Below are 25,581 nucleotides of genomic sequence, written 5' to 3' on the forward strand. Positions count from 1 at the left end.
ACAGCAGAAATAAACATGTTTACAACAGGAATAAACATGTTTACAGCAGGAATAAATATGTTTACAACAGAAATAAACATGTTTACAGCAGAAATAAATATGTTTACAGCAGGAATAAATATGTTTACAACAGAAATAAACATGTTTACAGCAGAAATAAACATGTTTACAGCAGGAATAAATATGTTTACAACAGAAATAAACATGTTTACAGCAGAAATAAACATGTTTACAACAGGAATAAACATGCTTACAGCAGGAATAAATATGTTTACAACAGAAATAAACATGTTTACAGCAGAAATAAATATGTTTACAGCAGGAATAAACATGTTTACAGCAGAAATAAACATGTTTACAACAGGAATAAACATGTTTACAGCAGGAATAAATATGTTTACAACAGAAATAAACGTTTACAGCAGAAATAAACATGTTTACATCAGAAATAAACATGTTTACAGCAGGAATAAATATGTTTACAACAGAAATAAACGTTTACAGCAGAAATAAATATGTTTACAGCAGGAATAAATATGTTTACAACAGAAATAAACATGTTTACAGCAGAAATAAATATGTTTACAACAGAAATAAACGTTTACAGCAGAAATAAACATGTTTACATCAGAAATAAACATGTTTACAGCAGGAATAAATATGTTTACAACAGAAATAAACGTTTACAGCAGAAATAAATATGTTTACAGCAGGAATAAATATGTTTACAGCAGAAATAAATATGTTTACAGCAGGAATAAATATGTTTACAACAGAAATAAACATGTTTACAGAGGAAAAAATACATGTTTACAGCAGGAATAAACATGTAAACAGCAGAAATAAACATGTCTACAGCAGAAATAAACATGTTTACAGCAGAAATAAACATGTTTACAACAGAAATAAATATGTTTACAGCAGGAATAAACATGTAAACAGCAGAAATAAACATGTTTACAGCAGAAATAAACATGTTTACAACAGGAATAAACATGTTTACAGCAGGAATAAACATGTAAACAGCAGAAATAAACATGTCTACAGCAGAAATAAACATGTTTACAGCAGGAATAAATATGTTTACAACAGAAATAAACGTTTACAGCAGAAATAAACATGTTTACATCAGAAATAAACATGTTTACAGCAGGAATAAATATGTTTACAACAGAAATAAACGTTTACAGCAGAAATAAATATGTTTACAGCAGGAATAAATATGTTTACAACAGAAATAAACATGTTTACAGCAGAAATAAATATGTTTACAACAGAAATAAACGTTTACAGCAGAAATAAACATGTTTACATCAGAAATAAACATGTTTACAGCAGGAATAAATATGTTTACAACAGAAATAAACGTTTACAGCAGAAATAAATATGTTTACAGCAGGAATAAATATGTTTACAGCAGAAATAAATATGTTTACAGCAGGAATAAATATGTTTACAACAGAAATAAACATGTTTACAGCAGAAATAAACATGTTTACAGCAGGAATAAACATGTAAACAGCAGAAATAAACATGTCTACAGCAGAAATAAACATGTTTACAGCAGAAATAAACATGTTTACAACAGAAATAAATATGTTTACAGCAGGAATAAACATGTAAACAGCAGAAATAAACATGTTTACAGCAGAAATAAACATGTTTACAACAGAAATAAACATGTTTACAGCAGGAATAAACATGTAAACAGCAGAAATAAACATGTCTACAGCAGAAATAAACATGTTTACAGCAGGAATAAACATGTTTACAGCAGAAATAAACATGTTTACAGCAGAAATAAACATGTTTACAACAGAAATAAATATGTTTACAGCAGGAATAAACACGTTTACAGCAGGAATAAACATGTAAACAGCAGAAATAAACATGTCTACAGCAGAAATAAACATGTTTACAGCAGAAATAAATATGTTTACAACAGAAATAAACATGTTTACAGCAGAAATAAACATGTCTACAGCAGAAATAAACATGTTTACAGCAGAAATAAACATGTTTACAACAGAAATAAATATGTTTACAGCAGGAATAAACATGTAAACAGCAGAAATAAACATGTTTACAGCAGAAATAAACATGTTTACAACAGGAATAAACATGTTTACAGCAGGAATAAACATGTAAACAGCAGAAATAAACATGTCTACAGCAGAAATAAACATGTTTACAGCAGGAATAAATATGTTTACAACAGAAATAAACGTTTACAGCAGAAATAAACATGTTTACATCAGAAATAAACATGTTTACAGCAGGAATAAATATGTTTACAACAGAAATAAACGTTTACAGCAGAAATAAATATGTTTACAGCAGGAATAAATATGTTTACAACAGAAATAAACATGTTTACAGCAGAAATAAATATGTTTACAACAGAAATAAACGTTTACAGCAGAAATAAACATGTTTACATCAGAAATAAACATGTTTACAGCAGGAATAAATATGTTTACAACAGAAATAAACGTTTACAGCAGAAATAAATATGTTTACAGCAGGAATAAATATGTTTACAGCAGAAATAAATATGTTTACAGCAGGAATAAATATGTTTACAACAGAAATAAACATGTTTACAGCAGAAATAAACATGTTTACAGCAGGAATAAACATGTAAACAGCAGAAATAAACATGTCTACAGCAGAAATAAACATGTTTACAGCAGAAATAAACATGTTTACAACAGAAATAAATATGTTTACAGCAGGAATAAACATGTAAACAGCAGAAATAAACATGTTTACAGCAGAAATAAACATGTTTACAACAGAAATAAACATGTTTACAGCAGGAATAAACATGTAAACAGCAGAAATAAACATGTCTACAGCAGAAATAAACATGTTTACAGCAGGAATAAACATGTTTACAGCAGAAATAAACATGTTTACAGCAGAAATAAACATGTTTACAACAGAAATAAATATGTTTACAGCAGGAATAAACACGTTTACAGCAGGAATAAACATGTAAACAGCAGAAATAAACATGTCTACAGCAGAAATAAACATGTTTACAGCAGAAATAAACATGTTTACAACAGAAATAAATATGTTTACAGCAGGAATAAACATGCTTACAGCAGGAATAAATATGTTTACAACAGAAATAAACATGTTTACAGCAGAAATAAATATGTTTACAGCAGGAATAAACATGTTTACAGCAGAAATAAACATGTTTACAACAGGAATAAACATGTTTACAGCAGGAATAAACATGTTTACAACAGAAATAAACATGTTTACAGCAGGAATAAACATGTAAACAGCAGAAATAAACATGTCTACAGCAGAAATAAACATGTTTACAGCAGAAATAAACATGTTTACAACAGAAATAAATATGTTTACAGCAGGAATAAACATGTAAACAGCAGAAATAAACATGTTTACAGCAGAAATAAACATGTTTACAACAGAAATAAACATGTTTACAGCAGGAATAAACATGTAAACAGCAGAAATAAACATGTCTACAGCAGAAATAAACATGTTTACAGCAGGAATAAATATGTTTACAACAGAAATAAACGTTTACAGCAGAAATAAACATGTTTACATCAGAAATAAACATGTTTACAGCAGGAATAAATATGTTTACAACAGAAATAAACGTTTACAGCAGAAATAAATATGTTTACAGCAGGAATAAATATGTTTACAACAGAAATAAACATGTTTACAGCAGAAATAAATATGTTTACAACAGAAATAAACGTTTACAGCAGAAATAAACATGTTTACATCAGAAATAAACATGTTTACAGCAGGAATAAATATGTTTACAACAGAAATAAACGTTTACAGCAGAAATAAATATGTTTACAGCAGGAATAAATATGTTTACAGCAGAAATAAATATGTTTACAGCAGGAATAAATATGTTTACAACAGAAATAAACATGTTTACAGCAGAAATAAACATGTTTACAGCAGGAATAAACATGTAAACAGCAGAAATAAACATGTCTACAGCAGAAATAAACATGTTTACAGCAGAAATAAACATGTTTACAACAGAAATAAATATGTTTACAGCAGGAATAAACATGTAAACAGCAGAAATAAACATGTTTACAGCAGAAATAAACATGTTTACAACAGAAATAAACATGTTTACAGCAGGAATAAACATGTAAACAGCAGAAATAAACATGTCTACAGCAGAAATAAACATGTTTACAGCAGGAATAAACATGTTTACAGCAGAAATAAACATGTTTACAGCAGAAATAAACATGTTTACAACAGAAATAAATATGTTTACAGCAGGAATAAACACGTTTACAGCAGGAATAAACATGTTTACAGCGAAATAAACATGTTTACAGTCTGTTACAAAAATCTATTTTAGGTTTAATAGGTCAGGTTTACCTTCATGACAACTGTGGGGGGAGTGAATTTTTTTCTAACTCGCCCGTTTAAAAGTAATTTATTCTTGAAATTCAGCATATTTAGGGGCGTGTCCTTTACCTGATCTCCCGCATGAAGTCAGAAGAACGTAGAACAACCGCGGTTTTTAGCCGGTTAACAACGTGACTTGGCCTTAGCCCGCTTACCTCTGTTAGCTGGTTAGCTCCTGTTATCTCCAGGTTAGCTCGGTTAGCTCTTAGCTACAGAAAGCTCGGAGTTCGCTTGATGTCAATCATCCACCATGACGCTCACAGCCCCCCTCTCAGCTCCATCTCTTTGCCTATATTTGTATTTTCCGGGCGAGACGACGCGCATGCCCCTGCCAAGATGGTGATGGTAGGAACCGCCCACCGAGCTTCAATTCAGCTCTTTCTCAGCTCTCAGCTCCACCTCTTTGTTTATTTTTGTATTTTCCAAGATGACATACGTGTTGTTGCCAAGATGGCGATGGTTGTTCGCTGCATTAACAGATGCAGAAAGACCGACTTTCCCCCTCCAGGCCCTACATTCATGCTTGACGCAGACGATGGATACGCAGACGTTTTGCTCGTCTTCTGCGTCGGTTACATACAACCCCACCAGAAACCACCAGGGGGCAGTGCTGATAAAGCTGACAAGGAAACAGAGAAAGGAAATGCACCTGAAGAAGCTGAGAACAATAAAAAACTAAATGGTTTTCTTCTTCTGGTGTTTTTGGATGGTTGTAAAGGTTTTAACAGCGTTGCGTTCCCACTACCAACCGGTGTCAGAAAGCAGAAGTGAATTCAGCACTGCCCTCTAGTGGATGAACTGACTGAGCAACACATGACGGTGATGCATGACAACGTGTGAGACGTACATAAGGCATAGAAATGGGCTTTTCTCATATCCAATCAATACTTCTTGGAGTCCGACGAGAAGAAAGTTCTGCATCGGGAACAAGCGACAGGTTGTTTTTATTGTTCTGGTATGAAAACCAGTCATGGCTCTTCTGGTGCTGTAGTTGAACATGGATGGAGACGCGGACGAAAGGTTTAATTGATCCAAATTGGCAGATTGTTCATGCTCTGGGAAGAAGAGAATTTTTCTGCCATTCATCTAAAACCAGGCGATCTTTGTGTTTTTATTACAGGGTTTGTATGAAAAGTTCTGTATCAATAAAGTCTGATAGATGAAATGATCGATCATCATGTCCGTCCCTGCAGGCTCCGTCTGTCTCCCAGTCCGCCTCCCACCAGAGTGACTGGAAGTCGTTCCTCCACCTCAGCAGCTCAGTCCCGATCCGTGCATTCCCCCGCCAAGAGACGTCGACCCAACGACACCGACAGTGAGACCTCCAGCTTCGCCGGCGGAGCCGTCGCCCGCACTCGCATCACCCAGCAGGCCTCGGCCAGCGGGCGGGTCACGGTGGACGAGGTGGACCTGGAGGGGAGATACGTCAGGCTCAGCAACAAAGCAGACGAGGTGGAAGGAGGCTTACTGTGACCTGCTGATGTTTTAATGCTGCTTGCGGAGCTTGATTCAAACCCCATGTTGCTGCTGCAGGACCAGAATCTGGGGAACTGGCAGCTGAAGCGGCAGGTGGGATCTGCTGCTCCCATCGTCTTTAAATTCCCAACTAAATTCACCCTGAAGGCCGGTCAGAGGGTCACGGTAACACACATTCCTTCTGCGATCACATGATCAATCTGCTTCACGTGTCTGAACCCGAGGTGTCGCTTTGTGGCGCAGATCTGGGCGTCGAGCTCCGGTGGAGCCCACAATCCTCCGTCAGACCTGGTGTGGAAGAGTCAGGCGTCGTGGGGCAGTGGTGACCTGCTGCACACCACTTTAATCAGCGCCGGTGGAGAGGTGCTTCATGGTGACACCGCCCTAACGGGTGGAGCCTTCACTTAAACCACACACACACCGACACCGAGCTGAGAACGCAGCAGTCAGACATGTGTGTTTTCTACAGGAAATGGCGATGAGGAAGGTCACCCGCACACAGTTGGAAGAGGAAGACGAGGACATGGTGAGAGAAGAAGATTTATGGCATTTATCCACCACTTTCATCTTCATCACTATGCAACACCATCCTCATCTTCATCACTATCCACCAACTTCATCTTCATCACTATACACCACCATCCTCATCTTCATCACTATACACCGACATCCTCATCTTCATCACTATAAACCACCATCCTCCTCTTCATCACTATAAACCACCATCCTCCTCTTCATCACTATGCAACACCATCCTCATCTTCATCACTATCCACCAACTTCATCTTCATCACTATACACCACCATCCTCATCTTCATCACTATAAACCACCATCCTCATCTTCATCACTATACACCACCATCCTCATCTTCATCACTATACACCATCCTCATCTTCATCACTATAAACCACCATCCTCGTCTTCATCACTATACACCGTCCGCATCTTCGTCACTATACACCACCATCCTCATCTTCATCACTATACACCGACATCCTCATCTTCATCACTATAAACCACCATCCTCCTCTTCATCACTATAAACCACCATCCTCATCTTCATCACCATGCAACACCATCCTCATCTTCATCACTATCCACCAACTTCATCTTCATCACTATACACCACCATCCTCATCTTCATCACTATACACCGTCCGCATCTTCGTCACTATACACCACCATCCTCGTCTTCATCACTATACACCATCCTCATCTTCATCACTATACACCGACATCCTCATCTTCATCACTATACACCATCCTCCTCTTCATCACTATAAACCACCATCCTCATCTTCATCACTATACACCACCATCCTCATCTTCATCACTATACACCACCATCCTCATCTTCATCACTATACACCGACATCCTCATCTTCATCACTATACACCATCCTCATCTTCATCACTATACACCATCCTCATCTTCATCACTATACATCATCCTCCTCTTCATCACTATACACCATCCTCCTCTTCATCACTATACACCACCATCCTCATCTTCATCACTATACACCATCCTCATCTTCATCACTATACACCATCCTCATTTTCATCACTATACACCATCCTCCTCTTCATCACTATACACCACCATCCTCATCTTCATCACTATACACCATCCTCCTCTTCATCACTATACACCATCCTCATCTTCATCACTATACACCACCATCCTCATCTTCATCACTATACACCGACATCCTCATCTTCATCACTATACACCATCCTCCTCTTCATCACTATACACCACCATCCTCATCTTCATCACTATACACCACCATCCTCATCTTCATCACTATACACCACCATCCTCATCTTCATCACTATACACCGACATCCTCATCTTCATCACTATACACCATCCTCCTCTTCATCACTATAAACCACCATCCTCATCTTCATCACTATACACCACCATCCTCATCTTCATCACTATAAACCACCATCCTCATCTTCATCACTATAAACCACCATCCTCATCTTCATCACTATAAACCACCATCCTCATCTTCATCACTATACACCATCCTCATCTTCATCACTATACACCATCCTCCTCTTCATCACTATAAACCACCATCCTCATCTCCATCACTATAAACCACCATCCTCATCTTCATCACTATACACCATCCTCATCTTCATCACTATACACCACCATCCTCATCTTCATCACTATAAACCACCATCCTCATCTTCATCACTATACACCATCCTCATCTTCATCTTCATCACTATACACCATCCTCCTCTTCATCACTATAAACCACCATCCTCATCTTCATCACTATACACCACCATCCTCCTCTTCATCACTATACACCATCCTCCTCTTCATCACTATAAACCACCATCCTCATCTTCATCACTATACACCACCATCCTCATCTTCATCACTATACACCATCCTCATCTTCATCACTATAAACCACCATCCTCATCTTCATCACTATACACCATCCTCATCTTCATCACTATACACCATCCTCCTCTTCATCACTATACACCATCCTCATCTTCATCACTATACACCACCATCCTCATCTTCATCACTATACACCATCCTCATCTTCATCACTATACACCACCATCCTCATCTTCATCACTATACACCATCCTCATCTTCATCACTATACACCATCATCCTCCTCTTCATCACTATACACCATCCTCCTCTTCATCACTATAAACCACCATCCTCATCTTCATCACTATACACCACCATCCTCATCTTCATCACTATACACCATCCTCATCTTCATCACTATACACCACCATCCTCATCTTCATCACGATGCACCACCATCCTCATCTTCATCACTATACACCACCATCCTCCTCTTCATCACTATACACCATCCTCATCTTCATCACTATACACCATCATCCTCATCTTCATCACTATACACCATCCTCCTCTTCATCACTATACACCATCCTCCTCTTCATCACTATACACCATCCTCATCTTCATCACTATACACCACCATCCTCATCTTCATCACGATGCACCACCATCCTCATCTTCATCACTATACACCACCATCCTCCTCTTCATCACTATACACCATCCTCATCTTCATCACTATACACCACCATCCTCATCTTCATCACTATACACCATCATCCTCATCTTCATCACTATACACCATCCTCCTCTTCATCACTATACACCATCCTCATCTTCATCACTATACACCACCATCCTCATCTTCATCACTATACACCACCATCCTCATCTTCATCACTATACACCATCCTCATCTTCATCACTATACACCACCATCCTCATCTTCATCACTATACACCATCCTCCTCTTCATCACTATACACCATCATCCTCATCTTCATCACTATACACCACCATCCTCATCTTCATCACTATACACCATCCTCCTCTTCATCACTATACACCATCATCCTCATCTTCATCACTATACACCACCATCCTCATCTTCATCACTATACACCATCCTCATCTTCATCACTATACACCACCATCCTCATCTTCATCACTATACACCATCCTCCTCTTCATCACTATACACCATCATCCTCATCTTCATCACTATACACCACCATCCTCATCTTCATCACTATACACCATCCTCCTCTTCATCACTATACACCATCATCCTCATCTTCATCACTATACACCACCATCCTCCTCTTCATCACTATACACCATCCTCCTCTTCATCACTATACACCATCCTCCTCTTCATCACTATACACCATCCTCCTCTTCATCACTATAAACCACCATCCTCATCTTCATCACTATACACCATCCTCATCTTCATCACTATACACCGTCCGCATCTTCATCACTATACACCATCCTCATCTTCATCACTATACACCATCCTCATCTTCATCACTATACACCACCATCCTCATCTTCATCACTTTAGGAGATTTAGGGGATTTTTAAAAAAAATGTAAGACAATAGAATTTCCTGTTTTTAAAAAAAGTAAATAGGAAATTTAGACATAATAAATTTATATTTTACTGAAAATAAAATTAATAAATGATTAAATACAACAATACTGAATTCATATAAATCAAAATCTATTAATTTCCTTTTAATTTAATTTAACTTAATTTAATTTTTTCATTTTAGTTGTCATGTAATTTAAGTTTATTTTTATTAATGTTTATGTTGATTTTTTGATGGATGAATTTTTATTTAATATTTACTTTAATTTAGTCAGGTCCTTATTTATTTGACTCTATTAATTTTACTTTTCATGTTAAATTTTGGCACCATTTTTATTCTATATAGAAAAATTGATGGATTTCCATAAAAACTTGTTGCAAAAGAGACAAAGATGAGAGAAACTGCTGCGATTCAAAGCGTTGCTCGGGGATCTAAAAGTCCTGGTTTGGCTTCAGCAGGTGGCGCACAGCACCTGCGGCGATGGCGAGTACAACCTGCGCAGCCGGACCGTCGTGTGCGGCTCGTGTGGACTTCCGTCAGACAAGTCCAGCAGCTGCTCGGTGTCCTCGGCTTCCCGCTCCTTCCGGAGTGGAGGCGTCTCCGAGGGTTTACTGCCGCACTCGTACGTGTTCAGCACCAGCACGCCTCGCAAGGTGGGTCTCACACACACACACACACACACACACACACACACACACACACACACACACACACACACAGAGGGAGTGTATGGAAGATCAACTGTGACTGAAATGAACCTGGTAATTTCTAGATGAAGTAAACGTAATTAGGATTTTTATGTTTGTTGGAATAAATCAAACTGCGATCTTTTTGTGACTGAACAACTAAACTTTGCAGTTTTTTAAAGGTTTTTGTTTTAAAGGTAAATAACAACTTTTGTGCGATATATAACTAACTTTGTGAAACTTTTGTCTCAGACTGGCGGGAGGATGGAAAGCTGTCCGATCATGTGAATCCCCGGAACCATGTTGAGGTCTTTTTTTTTCCCATTTCTTCACAACTTTTTAGTTACTTGCTCTTTTAGCTTTTAGCTCATCTGGAATATTTTCCTCTACGCTGTATGCAATAAAACTTTAATCCATTTTCTTAACGGCTCGCAGGGAAGCTGGATTGTATCCTAGCAACTGTCAGGCGAGAAGCAGGTACGCCTGGACAGGTCGCCAGTCCATCGCAGGGCGAAATAAAACCTCATTCTGCTCTATGGTTATGTACATAGGCATGTTTAAGGAACTATTTTCTTTCATTTTAGTGTTGTAGATCACACTATTGATAGAAATGTATACAGCTGGTACTAATTGTAATAATGGATCATTTTAGACGCCATCATTTGCTGGTTTATTAAATGTTAAAATAAAAGGTTTCTGTGGTATTTAGCCAGTAAATGAAAATAGATGAAACTATTTTTGAGGACATCTGATTTATGATTTGTATAAAATTTTGGGATTTTTCTAAAAGGAGATTTGATGAGATAAAATGAGATCTACAAGCTTTTTCCTATTTTACTTTTCTGCATCAATAAAGACATTTTCAGAAAAATGTTTGTCACGTTGATAAAGTGTCGGTTTGCTCCATCTCCAAGTTGTTTGTGATGTTTGTTCGAAAATTGATTTTACTTTTAGAAAACTAAACAAAAATAAAATATTTGAAGCTCCTGTCATCACACATTGCTTTACCCTTTATCTTATGTTTGATTTCTTTATATATAGTTAATTTTATTTAATTATTTACGAAAACCTTATTTATTTGTTTTTAAATGAAATTTTATAATTCATTATCAGTTTTAATTTCTAATTTTTACTTTATTACATTTTAGTCTTGTTCTTGTGTGTTTTATTTATTTATTTATTTAGTTATATATAATTGCATATTAATTCAAGGGGTTAAACCAGGTCAGTCATTCACATTGTTCCCATTTTGTGAAGAAACAGCCATGAATAAAAGATTGTTTAAAAAATAAAACTAGAAAAGCAGTCAGAGAACACAATCCTCCAGCAAGCACCACACTTCTCCCCTTTTTGTAATTATTTCTTTTCTTGCAATGATAAAAATTCCAAAGGCCTTCTATTTGTTCACATTCTGGATCATCGTATCTGGATTGACTCCTAACCTGGATCAGTCTTCGATATATTTTACAACCTGTTGAAAGCTTGTCCTTTATTTTTCTCCCGGGTCCTTCGACCATTTCCGCTGGAGTTGCGTGCAGAAAGGTTGAAAAAGGCCAAATCTCACAATGTTAAGGAATCCTTTAAAAAGTTCCTGGATCCAAACGGTGATCCGGATCACCACCAAAATTTACTCAGTTCTTCCTTTTCACATTTCCAACAGCTCCTGAAAATTTTGTGAAAAACCGTCCATACTTTCTGTTATCTTGAAAACAAACAGACAAACAAACAGATAAACAACAGTAAAAACATAAGTCCTTGACGGAGGTAATAATACTAAAAAAAGGAGAATTTCGATCAACAAAGCTCCTCATAGGAAAACCAATTTATTCATTACAACAAAGCTGCCAGACAGTCTTTCTACTTCATATGATGTTGGACAAGAATAGTAAAAGAATAAAGGAAAAGAAGACAATTTTATAGTAACAGTACCTTACAGTTGTATTTCTACAATCAATCAAATTATTAATAGTTAAATTGTATTATATGTCAGTATTTAATTTCCCCCAGGGGAAAATTATAAATTTATATAAATTTATTGTACTTTTATAATAGCCAAAGTTACACACACACACGCACACACACACACACACACTTAAATTAAAAGGAATATATATAAAATAAATATATAAAAGGAATATATATATATATATATATATATATATATATATATATATATATATATATATATATATATATATATATATATATATATATATATATATATATATATATATATATATACTGGACAAGACACAAATACAAACAAACCCCCAAAAAAAAGCTCCGGAGCTTTTATTTTGCAGTTTTCACAGCCGGAAGTGGTAAGCAGGAAATGGCGGACGGAGGCTGCGCTGCTGCAGGAGGTTTTAAACGTTCAGCTTCACGTTGTTGAGCTGGAAGTTGTTTCAGTTTTCTGTTTGTGGAGAGACACGTGCACATTTCTAAGACCAACATTTAACATTCGGTGAGTTTATTTTCTTGTTCTGTGTCGAACATTTTGGAATAAATCCTGTAGCGGAACTGCGTCATCAGTTACGTCACAGAAAATAATTATGATTATAATAATAATAATAATACAGTTTTATTAGCCAAATGGTTCATATTAAATTAATATTGCTGTTTGTTTATGGATGAATTGTATAAAAAAGCTCTGAAATCTGAATCACGCCTGGACTTCTAACTGGACCTTGTTTGTTTGTTTCCTTCTGCATTACTTTGTCCCTTTTCATTCTGTTTATTGACTCTGCCTCACTGTTTACATGTTGTTTAGGCCAGACAACTTTCTTTAACATTAGAAAGTCAACAGAAATATTTGTTTCCCTCTTATTGTGAAAAACGTCGGCCGGTAAAATCTTTCCTTGCAGGAAACCGGAAGTTAAAAGGATGTTTTGCTAACAGCTGATCATTTGATGTGCAGATGGATCTTCGCAGATCCTGCTTCTGTTCAGTAAATGTGGATTCATGTACACATTGGCGCCTTCGGCTTTCTGGTTTCCATCAGTTTCCGTCTGATCATCGCTGGCTTTCTGTTGATCTTCTTGTTCTGCATCTTCAGTGCGGCTCAGATCTGATCTGGTGAGCTGCTCCAGGTCCTCCTCCCTCTGCTGGAGCATCATCTCCTCCTCTTCCTCCTGCAGGATGCCTGGTCACCTCTTCGTCCCGTCCAGCTTCGTCAGATTCTCTCTTTTCATTCATTCACGTCCAAAACTCCTTTCAGACCTCATTGTTACCATCCCGGCTGCAACATTTAGTCTTTTCTGTTGTTTCGTTGGATTTTTTTCTGTGTTTTTAAGCTTTAGACACATAAACATTCTGTCTCAGAGTGATGCAGAAAAACTGCTTCATGCTTTTGTTACTTCGAGACTAGATAAGTTGAATTGAATTAAACGTCTGATGTTGTCTCCACCAACGAGCAGGCGATTGGTGTTGCTGGGTATAAAATGATGAAAACGTGGCACGTTGTGCACGTTAAAGGCAACCAGTAAACGTTGGTTCTGTGTCTGAATCATCGTCTGCAGCGAACAGAAGCATTAAACTCTGAACACCTTGTCCTCCGTTCAGCTCGGCTCCACCTGGATGTTCAGCGTTCGGGCTCTGCTTGGGATCGGCTTCCTGGTGACTCGGAGCCCCGCAGCGTTCGCTCGGACCGGGACATGTCCGCTGGCCGCTGCAGCTAACTGCCAGGATAAAGACTGTTGGAGCAGGCGAGCTGCTGGCAGCATGGCGCGGAGCATCACGTATCTCGGGTGAGCTGGTGAAAACTGTGAGAGGAAAACCAAACACCCAGATCGGGTGACATGGAGCTGCTTGTCTGCAGGCAGGAGGAGGCGCAGCACATCGACGAGGAGCTGTTCAGCGAGTACGGCTTCAGCGTGGATCAGCTGATGGAGCTGGCGGGACTGAGCTGCGCCACGGCCGTCGCCCGGGTCAGAACCGCCTCAGAAACTTCTTTTATTCTGCTCCAAACTAGACGGCTGCTCAGTAGGACCGGGACGAAGGGCTTTTGTCCCGATTCGATTCCAGTTCCCACAATTCTTTCATATAACTGATATTTTTAGATAAAAAAAAAACAACAAAAAACGTATCAAACTTTTCTTTTGCTCTTCATTTTTTTTCATTTCAATAAGGAAAAAAACAATACAGTAGCCAGACCACCATTCTACTGCTTTAATGCCCAAGAAGTTAAAGAAAAGTAAAACAATCAATAATAATAATTTTTTTTAAAAAGACCAAAAATTTATCATGGGTTATTTTTTTTTTTTTTTAATTCACCAAAAAAAAAAAAAAAAAAAAATATTGTAAAGCAAAAATTCATTCTCTACATGTATTTCCTCATTTTACAAACTTTGTTTTTATTTTTATTTATTTACAAGATTAATTTAAACAAAAAGTTTCCATTTTCTATTAAAGTTGAACCTTTTTTTTCTTTTTACTGTTTTCTGTTGTACATAAAATGTTGCTTTATGCTATTTATAATATAATTTAATTTAATATAAAATATTTTTTTTGTTTTTTATGGAGTAGCTTTTATTTTATTTATGTCTTATATTTACATATCTGTATTTATGTGCTGTACGTATTCCGTACATTTTATTACGTGTTCTTAACTTCATCTTTAGTTTCTTATTTAACTTGTTAAATTGTTTATTTACTGAATTCTCATTGGCCAGACTTGGTCCACCGCCTGTGTGCTCCTGCCGACCGAACCCACACTGGTTGTCATGGCGCCGTGAAGTTTCCTTCTGTTTATTCTTCTAAAGTCAGGATTTAGGTTTGTTTACAGAAGGACACAAACGGCGAGATTCCAACATGTAAAACTGTATTTTACAGCAACCAGTGCTTGTGTCCTGATGTGTCGGTGTTTCAGTTACTCCCAGTTCTCCCAGTTGGTTTCCAGTTGTAGGCGGGAAGTCCTGCTGTTATCTGTTGTGAAGCCGTGGGACCACCAGGGGGCAGTAAGGCGGTCCCACGGCGCCATCAGGATGTCCCTGTTCTGTTCTCCGGCAGGCGTACCCGGTCACGTCGCTGGTCGGAGCCCGGCCGACTCTGCTGGTCGTCTGCGGACCGGGGAACAACGGGGGCGACGGCCTGGTCTGCGCGCGACACCTCAAACTCTTTGTGAGTGAAATAAATCAGAGACGGTGAAACAAGGAGCCATGCTGAGGCTTTAAGTCGCTGCTGTTACTATGGCGATGCAGGGTTACGAGCCCGCCATCTTGTACCCGAAGAGGCCCGACAAGCCGCTGTTCCGGGGTCTGACCACGCAGTGCCAGAAGATGGAGATCCCCTTCCTGACCGAGATGCCCGAGGTAACGGCGGCGGACACGTAGACGTGGTTGTCTGTAGGCGAGGTGACGGCGTGAAAACCCGTCGACTGACTGGTTAAACTGTCGCCAGGCCGACGTCATCGATGAGGCGTACAACCTGGTGGTCGACGCCATCTTCGGCTTCAGCTTTAAGGGCGCCGTCCGAGAACCTTTCGGCTCCATCCTGGAGGTGCTGAAGAAGACCACGGTGCCCGTCGCCAGCATCGACATCCCCTCAGGTCCGTGCTCTGACAATGGTTCTGACTCGGGTCGGGTCTAACCCAGGTCGGCTGGTTCTGACCCGGGTCGGTTCTGACTAACGGTGGGTTGGTTCTGACCCGGGTCGGCTGGTTCTGACCCGGGTCGGTTCTGACTAACGGTGGGTTGGTTCTGACCCGGGTCGGCTGGTTCTGACCCGGGTCGGTTCTGACTAACGGTGGGTCGGGTCTGACCCAGGTCGGCTGGTTCTGACCCGGGTCGGTTCTGACTAACGGTGGGTTGGTTCTGACCCGGGTCGGCTGGTTCTGACCCGGGTCGGTTCTGACTAACGGTCGGCTGGTTCTGACCCGGGTCGGTTCTGACTAACGGTGGGTTGGTTCTGACCCGGGTCGGTTCTGACTAACGGTCGGCTGGTTCTGACCCGGGTCGGTTCTGACTAACAGTGGGTTGGTTCTGACCCGGGTCGGTTCTGACTAACGGTGGGTCGGGTCTGACCCGGGTCGGTTCTGACTAACGGTGGGTTGGGTCTGACCCAGGTCGGCTGGTTCTGACCCAGGTCGGTTCTGACTAACGGTGGGTCGGTTCTGACTAACGGTGGGTCGGGTCTGACCCAGGTCGACCGGTTCTGACCCAGGTCGGTTCTGACTAACGGTGGGTCGGGTCTGACCCAGGTCGGCTGGTTCTGACCCGGGTCGGTTCTGACTAACGGTGGGTTGGTTCTGACCCGGGTCGGCTGGTTCTGACCCGGGTCGGTTCTGACTAACGGTGGGTTGGTTCTGACCCGGGTCGGCTGGTTCTGACCCGGGTCGGTTCTGACTAACGGTGGGTCGGGTCTGACCCAGGTCGGCTGGTTCTGACCCGGGTCGGTTCTGACTAACGGTGGGTCGGTTCTGACCCAGGTCGGCTGGTTCTGACCCGGGTCGGTTCTGACTAACGGTGGGCTGGTTCTGACCCGGGTCGGTTCTGACTAACGGTGGGCTGGTTCTGACCCGGGTCGGTTCTGACTAACGGTCGGCTGGTTCTGACCCGGGTCGGTTCTGACTAACGGTGGGTCGGGTCTGACCCAGGTCGGCTGGTTCTGACCCGGGTCGGTTCTGACTAACGGTGGGTCGGGTCTGACCCAGGTCGGCTGGTTCTGACCCAGGTCGGTTCTGACTAACGGTGGGTTGGTTCTGACCCGGGTCGGTTCTGACTAACAGTGGGTTGGTTCTGACCCGGGTCGGTTCTGACTAACGGTGGGTCGGGTCTGACCCGGGTCGGTTCTGACTAACGGTGGGTCGGGTCTGACCCGGGTCGGTTCTGACTAACGGTGGGTTGGGTCTGACCCAGGTCGGCTGGTTCTGACCCAGGTCGGTTCTGACTAACGGTGGGTCGGGTCTGACCCAGGTCGACTGGTTCTGACCCGGGTCGGTTCTGACTAACGGTGGGTCGGTTCTGACTAACGGTGGGTCGGGTCTGACCCGGGTCGACTGGTTCTGACCCAGGTCGGTTCTGACTAACGGTGGGTCGGGTCTGACCCAGGTCGGCTGGTTCTGACCCGGGTCGGTTCTGACTAACGGTGGGTCGGGTCTGACCCAGGTCGGCTGGTTCTGACCCAGGTCGGTTCTGACTAACAACGGGGGCGACGGCCTGGTCTGCGCGCGACACCTCAAACTCTTTGTGAGTGAAATAAATCAGAGACGGTGAAACAAGGAGCCATGCTGAGGCTTTAAGTCGCTGCTGTTACTATGGCGATGCAGGGTTACGAGCCCGCCATCTTGTACCCGAAGAGGCCCGACAAGCCGCTGTTCCGGGGTCTGACCACGCAGTGCCAGAAGATGGAGATCCCCTTCCTGACCGAGATGCCCGAGGTAACGGCGGCGGACACGTAGACGTGGTTGTCTGTAGGCGAGGTGACGGCGTGAAAACCCGTCGACTGACTGGTTAAACTGTCGCCAGGCCGACGTCATCGATGAGGCGTACAACCTGGTGGTCGACGCCATCTTCGGCTTCAGCTTTAAGGGCGCCGTCCGAGAACCTTTCGGCTCCATCCTGGAGGTGCTGAAGAAGACCACGGTGCCCGTCGCCAGCATCGACATCCCCTCAGGTCCGTGCTCTGACAATGGTTCTGACTCGGGTCGGGTCTAACCCAGGTCGGCTGGTTCTGACCCGGGTCGGTTCTGACTAACGGTGGGTTGGTTCTGACCCGGGTCGGCTGGTTCTGACCCGGGTCGGTTCTGACTAACGGTGGGTTGGTTCTGACCCGGGTCGGCTGGTTCTGACCCGGGTCGGTTCTGACTAACGGTGGGTCGGGTCTGACCCAGGTCGGCTGGTTCTGACCCGGGTCGGTTCTGACTAACGGTGGGTTGGTTCTGACCCGGGTCGGCTGGTTCTGACCCGGGTCGGTTCTGACTAACGGTCGGCTGGTTCTGACCCGGGTCGGTTCTGACTAACGGTGGGTTGGTTCTGACCCGGGTCGGTTCTGACTAACGGTCGGCTGGTTCTGACCCGGGTCGGTTCTGACTAACAGTGGGTTGGTTCTGACCCGGGTCGGTTCTGACTAACGGTGGGTCGGGTCTGACCCGGGTCGGTTCTGACTAACGGTGGGTTGGGTCTGACCCAGGTCGGCTGGTTCTGACCCAGGTCGGTTCTGACTAACGGTGGGTCGGTTCTGACTAACGGTGGGTCGGGTCTGACCCAGGTCGACCGGTTCTGACCCAGGTCGGTTCTGACTAACGGTGGGTCGGGTCTGACCCAGGTCGGCTGGTTCTGACCCGGGTCGGTTCTGACTAACGGTGGGTTGGTTCTGACCCGGGTCGGCTGGTTCTGACCCGGGTCGGTTCTGACTAACGGTGGGTTGGTTCTGACCCGGGTCGGCTGGTTCTGACCCGGGTCGGTTCTGACTAACGGTGGGTCGGGTCTGACCCAGGTCGGCTGGTTCTGACCCGGGTCGGTTCTGACTAACGGTGGGTCGGTTCTGACTAACGGTGGGTCGGGTCTGACCCAGGTCGACCGGTTCTGACCCAGGTCGGTTCTGACTAACGGTGGGTCGGGTCTGACCCAGGTCGGCTGGTTCTGACCCGGGTCGGTTCTGACTAACGGTGGGTCGGGTCTGACCCGGGTCGGTTCTGACTAACGGTGGGTTGGGTCTGACCCAGGTCGGCTGGTTCTGACCCAGGTCGGTTCTGACTAACGGTGGGTCGGGTCTGACCCAGGTCGACTGGTTCTGACCCGGGTCGGTTCTGACTAACGGTGGGTCGGTTCTGACTAACGGTGGGTCGGGTCTGACCCAGGTCGACCGGTTCTGACCCAGGTCGGTTCTGACTAACGGTGGGTCGGGTCTGACCCAGGTCGGCTGGTTCTGACCCGGGTCGGTTCTGACTAACGGTGGGCTGGTTCTGACCCAGGTCGGTTCTGACTAACGGTGGGTCGGGTCTGACCCAGGTCGGCTGGTTCTGACCCGGGTCGGTTCTGACTAACGGTGGGCTGGTTCTGACCCAGGTCGGTTCTGACTAACGGTGGGTCGGGTCTGACCCAGGTCGGCTGGTTCTGACCCGGGTCGGTTCTGACTAACGGTGGGCTGGTTCTGACCCGGGTCGGTTCTGACTAACGGTGGGCTGGTTCTGACCCGGGTCGGTTCTGACTAACGGTCGGCTGGTTCTGACCCGGGTCGGTTCTGACTAACGGTGGGTCGGGTCTGACCCAGGTCGGCTGGTTCTGACCCGGGTCGGTTCTGACTAACGGTGGGTCGGGTCTGACCCAGGTCGGCTGGTTCTGACCCAGGTCGGTTCTGACTAACGGTGGGTTGGTTCTGACCCGGGTCGGTTCTGACTAACAGTGGGTTGGTTCTGACCCGGGTCGGTTCTGACTAACGGTGGGTCGGGTCTGACCCGGGTCGGTTCTGACTAACGGTGGGTCGGGTCTGACCCGGGTCGGTTCTGACTAACGGTGGGTTGGGTCTGACCCAGGTCGGCTGGTTCTGACCCAGGTCGGTTCTGACTAACGGTGGGTCGGGTCTGACCCAGGTCGACTGGTTCTGACCCGGGTCGGTTCTGACTAACGGTGGGTCGGTTCTGACTAACGGTGGGTCGGGTCTGACCCGGGTCGACTGGTTCTGACCCAGGTCGGTTCTGACTAACGGTGGGTCGGGTCTGACCCAGGTCGGCTGGTTCTGACCCGGGTCGGTTCTGACTAACGGTGGGCTGGTTCTGACCCAGGTCGGTTCTGACTAACGGTGGGTCGGGTCTGACCCAGGTCGGCTGGTTCTGACCCGGGTCGGTTCTGACTAACGGTGGGCTGGTTCTGACCCGGGTCGGTTCTGACTAACGGTCGGCTGGTTCTGACCCGGGTCGGTTCTGACTAACGGTGGGTCGGGTCTGACCCAGGTCGGCTGGTTCTGACCCGGGTCGGTTCTGACTAACGGTGGGTCGGGTCTGACCCAGGTCGGCTGGTTCTGACCCAGGTCGGTTCTGACTAACGGTGGGTTGGTTCTGACCCGGGTCGGTTCTGACTAACAGTGGGTTGGTTCTGACCCGGGTCGGTTCTGACTAACGGTGGGTCGGGTCTGACCCGGGTCGGTTCTGACTAACGGTGGGTCGGGTCTGACCCAGGTCGGCTGGTTCTGACCCAGGTCGGTTCTGACTAACGGTGGGTCGGGTCTGACCCAGGTCGACTGGTTCTGACCCGGGTTGGTTCTGACTAACGGTGGGTCGGGTCTGACCCAGGTCGGCTGGTTCTGACCCGGGTCGGTTCTGACTAACGGTGGGCTGGTTCTGACCCGGGTCGGTTCTGACTAACGGTCGGCTGGTTCTGACCCGGGTCGGTTCTGACTAACGGTGGGTCGGGTCTGACCCAGGTCGGCTGGTTCTGACCCGGGTCGGTTCTGACTAACGGTGGGTCGGGTCTGACCCAGGTCGGCTGGTTCTGACCCAGGTCGGTTCTGACTAACGGTGGGTCGGTTCTGACTAACGGTGGGTCGGGTCTGACCCAGGTCGACTGGTTCTGACCCAGGTCGGTTCTGACTAACGGTGGGTCGGGTCTGACCCAGGTCGGCTGGTTCTGACCCGGGTCGGTTCTGACTAACGGTGGGCTGGTTCTGACCCGGGTCGGTTCTGACTAACGGTGGGCTGGTTCTGACCCGGGTCGGTTCTGACTAACGGTCGGCTGGTTCTGACCCGGGTCGGTTCTGACTAACGGTGGGTCGGGTCTGACCCAGGTCGGCTGGTTCTGACCCGGGTCGGTTCTGACTAACGGTGGGTCGGGTCTGACCCAGGTCGGCTGGTTCTGACCCAGGTCGGTTCTGACTAACGGTGGGTTGGTTCTGACCCGGGTCGGTTCTGACTAACAGTGGGTTGGTTCTGACCCGGGTCGGTTCTGACTAACGGTGGGTCGGGTCTGACCCGGGTCGGTTCTGACTAACGGTGGGTTGGGTCTGACCCAGGTCGGCTGGTTCTGACCCAGGTCGGTTCTGACTAACGGTGGGTCGGGTCTGACCCAGGTCGACTGGTTCTGACCCGGGTCGGTTCTGACTAACGGTGGGTCGGGTCTGACCCGGGTCGACTGGTTCTGACCCAGGTCGGTTCTGACTAACGGTGGGTCGGGTCTGACCGAGGTCGGCTGGTTCTGACCCGGGTCGGTTCTGACTAACGGTGGGCTGGTTCTGACCCAGGTCGGTTCTGACTAACGGTGGGTCGGGTCTGACCCAGGTCGGCTGGTTCTGACCCGGGTCGGTTCTGACTAACGGTGGGCTGGTTCTGACCCGGGTCGGTTCTGACTAACGGTCGGCTGGTTCTGACCCGGGTCGGTTCTGACTAACGGTGGGTCGGGTCTGACCCAGGTCGGCTGGTTCTGACCCGGGTCGGTTCTGAGTAACGGTGGGTCGGGTCTGACCCAGGTCGGCTGGTTCTGACCCAGGTCGGTTCTGACTAACGGTGGGTTGGTTCTGACCCGGGTCGGTTCTGACTAACAGTGGGTTGGTTCTGACCCGGGTCGGTTCTGACTAACGATGGGTCGGGTCTGACCCAGGTCGGCTGGTTCTGACCCGGGTCGGTTCTGACTAACGGTGGGCTGGTTCTGACCCGGGTCGGTTCTGACTAACGGTGGGCTGGTTCTGACCCAGGTCGGTTCTGACTAACGGTGGGTCGGTTCTGACCCAGGTCGGCTGGTTCTGACCCGGGTCGGTTCTGACTAACGGTGGGCTGGTTCTGACCCGGGTCGGTTCTGACTAACGGTGGGCTGGTTCTGACCCGGGTCGGTTCTGACTAACGGTGGGTCGGGTCTGACCCAGGTCGGCTGGTTCTGACCCGGGTCGGTTCTGACTAACGGTGGGTTGGTTCTGACCCGGGTCGGTTCTGACTAACAGTGGGTTGGTTCTGACCCGGGTCGGTTCTGACTAACGGTGGGTCGGGTCTGACCCGGGTCGGTTCTGACTAACGGTGGGTCGGGTCTGACCCAGGTCGGCTGGTTCTGACCCAGGTCGGTTCTGACTAACGGTGGGTCGGGTCTGACCCAGGTCGACTGGTTCTGACCCGGGTCGGTTCTGACTAACGGTGGGTCGGGTCTGACCCAGGTCGGTTCTGACTAACGGTGGGTCGGGTCTGACCCAGGTCGGCTGGTTCTGACCCGGGTCGGTTCTGACTAACGGTGGGCTGGTTCTGACCCGGGTCGGTTCTGACTAACGGTGGGTCGGGTCTGACCCAGGTCGGCTGGTTCTGACCCAGGTCGGTTCTGACTAACGGTGGGTTGGTTCTGACCCGGGTCGGTTCTGACTCACGGTGGGCTGGTTCTGACCCGGGTCGGTTCTGACTAACGGTCGGCTGGTTCTGACCCAGGTCGGTTCTGACTAACGGTGGGTTGGTTCTGACCCGGGTCGGTTCTGACTCACGGTGGGCTGGTTCTGACCCAGGTCGGTTCTGACTAACGGTGGGTTGGTTCTGACCCGGGTCGGTTCTGACTCACGGTGGGCTGGTTCTGACCCGGGTCGGTTCTGACTAACGGTGGGCTGGTTCTGACCCGGGTCGGTTCTGACTAACGGTGGGCTGGTTCTGACCCGGGTCGGTTCTGACTCACGGTGGGCTGGTTCTGACCCGGGTCGGTTCTGACTAACGGTCGGCTGGTTCTGACCCGGGTCGGTTCTGACTCACGGTGGGCTGGTTCTGACCCGGGTCGGTTTTGACTCACGGTGGGCCGGTTCTGACCCGGGTCGGTTCTGACTCACGGTGGGCCGGTTCTGACCCGGGTCGGTTCTTACTCACGGTGGGCTGGTTCTGACCCGGGTCGGTTCTGACTCACGGCGGGTCTTTGCTGGTTCTTGCAGGCTGGGATGTGGAGCGGGGCAGCGCAGACGGACTCCAGCCCGACATGCTTGTCTCTCTCACCGCTCCGAAGAAGTCGGCCTCCATGTTCAGAGGGCGGTACCACTTCCTGGGCGGCCGGTTCGTCCCGCCGGGCCTGGAGAGGAAGTACCAGCTGAACCTGCCTCAGTACCCGGGTACGGACTGCGTGATCCGGCTGTGAGATCCGTGGATCTGGTTCTGGATGAGGGAACAGCTAAACGTCTTGCTGATGGCGGGACGAATAAATAACTGATCCGATCATCACGATGAAATCAATAAATCAGCTGCTGATCGACACGATGGATCACTTTGTCATTTATTAAACTAGTTATGATGTCATCAGGCTCCATCATGATGCCCCGCCTTCCACCCCGCCCACTGGATCGGGTCTGGTTCCTGCACTCGGGATCGGGTCTGGACCACGCCGTGTTGATCAATATCTTCCTGCTAACAAGATGATTATCTATAACTTGATCACTTCTAAACATTTACCTGAAATCATTCCACGAAATGAAGCTTCTTTCACACCTTTCATCAAAGTATCAACGTTTTCAGACTAGTATCGACCGATACCAACATATCGATATCCATGTCGATATCAGTAACGTTGATACCTACGCCGTAGGGATGGGCGATATGACGATATATATCGTATCGTTTCATCTGAGGCTCTATCGTTTACGCCACGATAAGCTGCTTTACTGCAGGATTATCGTCACGACGCTGCGATACATAAACATGGAGGAAGACGGTAGCAGACGTGTTTCAGAGGATAATTCACTAAAAGATGAGCAGCCGACCCAAACTGATGAGTTTGTTCCTAAAAGAGGGAAATTTCTGTCTGGATGCGGTGTGGATATAAAAAGAGCGACGTGGAACCGACAACGGACTAGCTCACAGTCCCGACAACGGACTCCGACACAACTAACTCATTTTATCACCTGCAGGAATCAGGATAAAGAATAGAGTCAATAAAAGCAGCGTCTAGTGGAGGAGAAAGCTCAGAATAAACTCCAGACGCTGCAGCAGGTATTTACCTGTGGAACGTCATACGGCCATAGTTCCCCCGGATGGAAGGAGATCACTGCTGCTGTTGCCTAGCAACATCTGATACATAACTGATGACACAACGTTACACAGTTTATATGGTTATGTATCGTTATGGGGAGATAAGATGAGCGATATCAAGAAATGAGATGTTGGTCATATCGACCAGCCCTAACTAGCTGATATGGGTTGATATCAAAACAAGTGTCGGTATCGGTTGATGCTGAAAATACGAGTAACCGATGTCAATACTAACATATAAATTGATATATTATTCATATATGGATCCACCTTTAAGTGATAAAGGGAGCATTCCCATCAGGACGGTCCACTAGACTCTGCCTGATTGGAGATTTGGTGGGGTTGGAGACTCAGTTCGGTTGGAGACTCGGTCTGGTTGGAGACTCAGTTCGGTTGGAGACTCGGTCTGGTTGGAGACTCAGTTTGGTTGGAGACTCGGTCTGGTTGGAGACTCAGTTCGGTTGGAGACTTGGTCTGGTTGGAGACTCAGTTCGGTTGGAGACTTGGTCTGGTTGGAGACTCAGTTCGGTTGGAGACTCGGTCTGGTTGGAGACTCAGTTTGGTTGGAGACTTGGTCTGGTTGGAGACTCAGTTCGGTTGGAGACTTGGTCTGGTTGGAGACTCGGTCTGGTTGGAGACTCAGTTCGGTTGGAGACTCGGTCTGGTTGGAGACTCAGTTTGGTTGGAGACTTGGTCTGGTTGGAGACTCAGTTCGGTTGGAGACTTGGTCTGGTTGGAGACTCAGTTCGGTTGGAGACTCGGTCTGGTTGGAGACTCAGTTTGGTTGGAGACTTGGTCTGGTTGGAGACTCAGTTCGGTTGGAGACTTGGTCTGGTTGGAGACTCGGTCTGGTTGGAGACTCAGTGCGGTTGGAGACTCGGTCTGGTTGGAGACTCAGTGCGGTTGGAGACTCGGTCTGGTTGGAGACTCAGTCCGGTTGGAGACTCGGTCTAATTGGGGACTCGGTCCAGTAGGAGACTCGGCCCGGTTGGGGACTTGGTGGGGTTGGAGACTCAGTTCGGTTGGAGACTCGGTCTGGTTGGAGACTCGGTCTGGTTGGAGACTCGGTCTGGTTGGAGACTCAGTCCGGTTGGAGACTTGGTCTGGTTGGAGACTCAGTTCGG

At 46.0% G+C, this 25,581-nt stretch overlaps 2 protein-coding genes across 4 annotated transcripts in view; both read left to right on the top strand.

Moving 5' to 3' along the window:
• Positions 1-10,862, top strand: part of LOC306770059 (lamin-A-like) — a gene marked incomplete at its 5' end in the record, with an annotated part of 37,357 nt that extends 26,495 nt beyond the window's left edge. The window contains 6 exons of the mRNA XM_079258844.1: positions 5,628-5,886; positions 5,968-6,075; positions 6,154-6,273; positions 6,380-6,436; positions 10,324-10,518; positions 10,804-10,862. Coding sequence (XP_079114970.1) covers positions 5,628-5,886; positions 5,968-6,075; positions 6,154-6,273; positions 6,380-6,436; positions 10,324-10,518; positions 10,804-10,839 — 775 coding nt within the window. The 3' untranslated portion in view covers positions 10,840-10,862. The remainder of the gene's footprint in view (positions 1-5,627; positions 5,887-5,967; positions 6,076-6,153; positions 6,274-6,379; positions 6,437-10,323; positions 10,519-10,803) is intronic.
• Positions 10,863-12,876: 2,014 nt separating this feature from the next.
• On the top strand, positions 12,877-23,679 carry naxe (NAD(P)HX epimerase). Of its 3 annotated transcripts, none has more exons than XM_079259095.1 (8): positions 12,877-13,015; positions 14,113-14,297; positions 14,369-14,477; positions 15,559-15,669; positions 15,750-15,860; positions 15,949-16,096; positions 17,816-17,926; positions 18,015-18,157. In XM_079259095.1, the coding sequence occupies exons 2-8, from the start codon at positions 14,128-14,130 to the stop codon at positions 18,029-18,031; spliced, it is 777 nt and encodes a 258-aa protein (XP_079115221.1). In that variant the 5' UTR covers positions 12,877-13,015; positions 14,113-14,127; the 3' UTR covers positions 18,032-18,157. The 3 variants fall into 3 exon arrangements, with proteins under 3 accessions (XP_079115221.1, XP_079115223.1, XP_079115222.1); XM_079259096.1 differs by lacking the exon at positions 12,877-13,015 and adding an exon at positions 13,435-13,626; XM_079259097.1 differs by lacking the exons at positions 17,816-17,926; positions 18,015-18,157 and adding an exon at positions 23,371-23,679.
• The last annotated feature ends 1,902 nt before the right edge of the window (positions 23,680-25,581 follow it).

Source organism: Telmatherina bonti, assembly GCF_933228915.1.
Source record: "Telmatherina bonti genome assembly, chromosome: 19".
Classification (NCBI taxonomy): Eukaryota; Metazoa; Chordata; class Actinopteri; order Atheriniformes; family Telmatherinidae; genus Telmatherina; species Telmatherina bonti.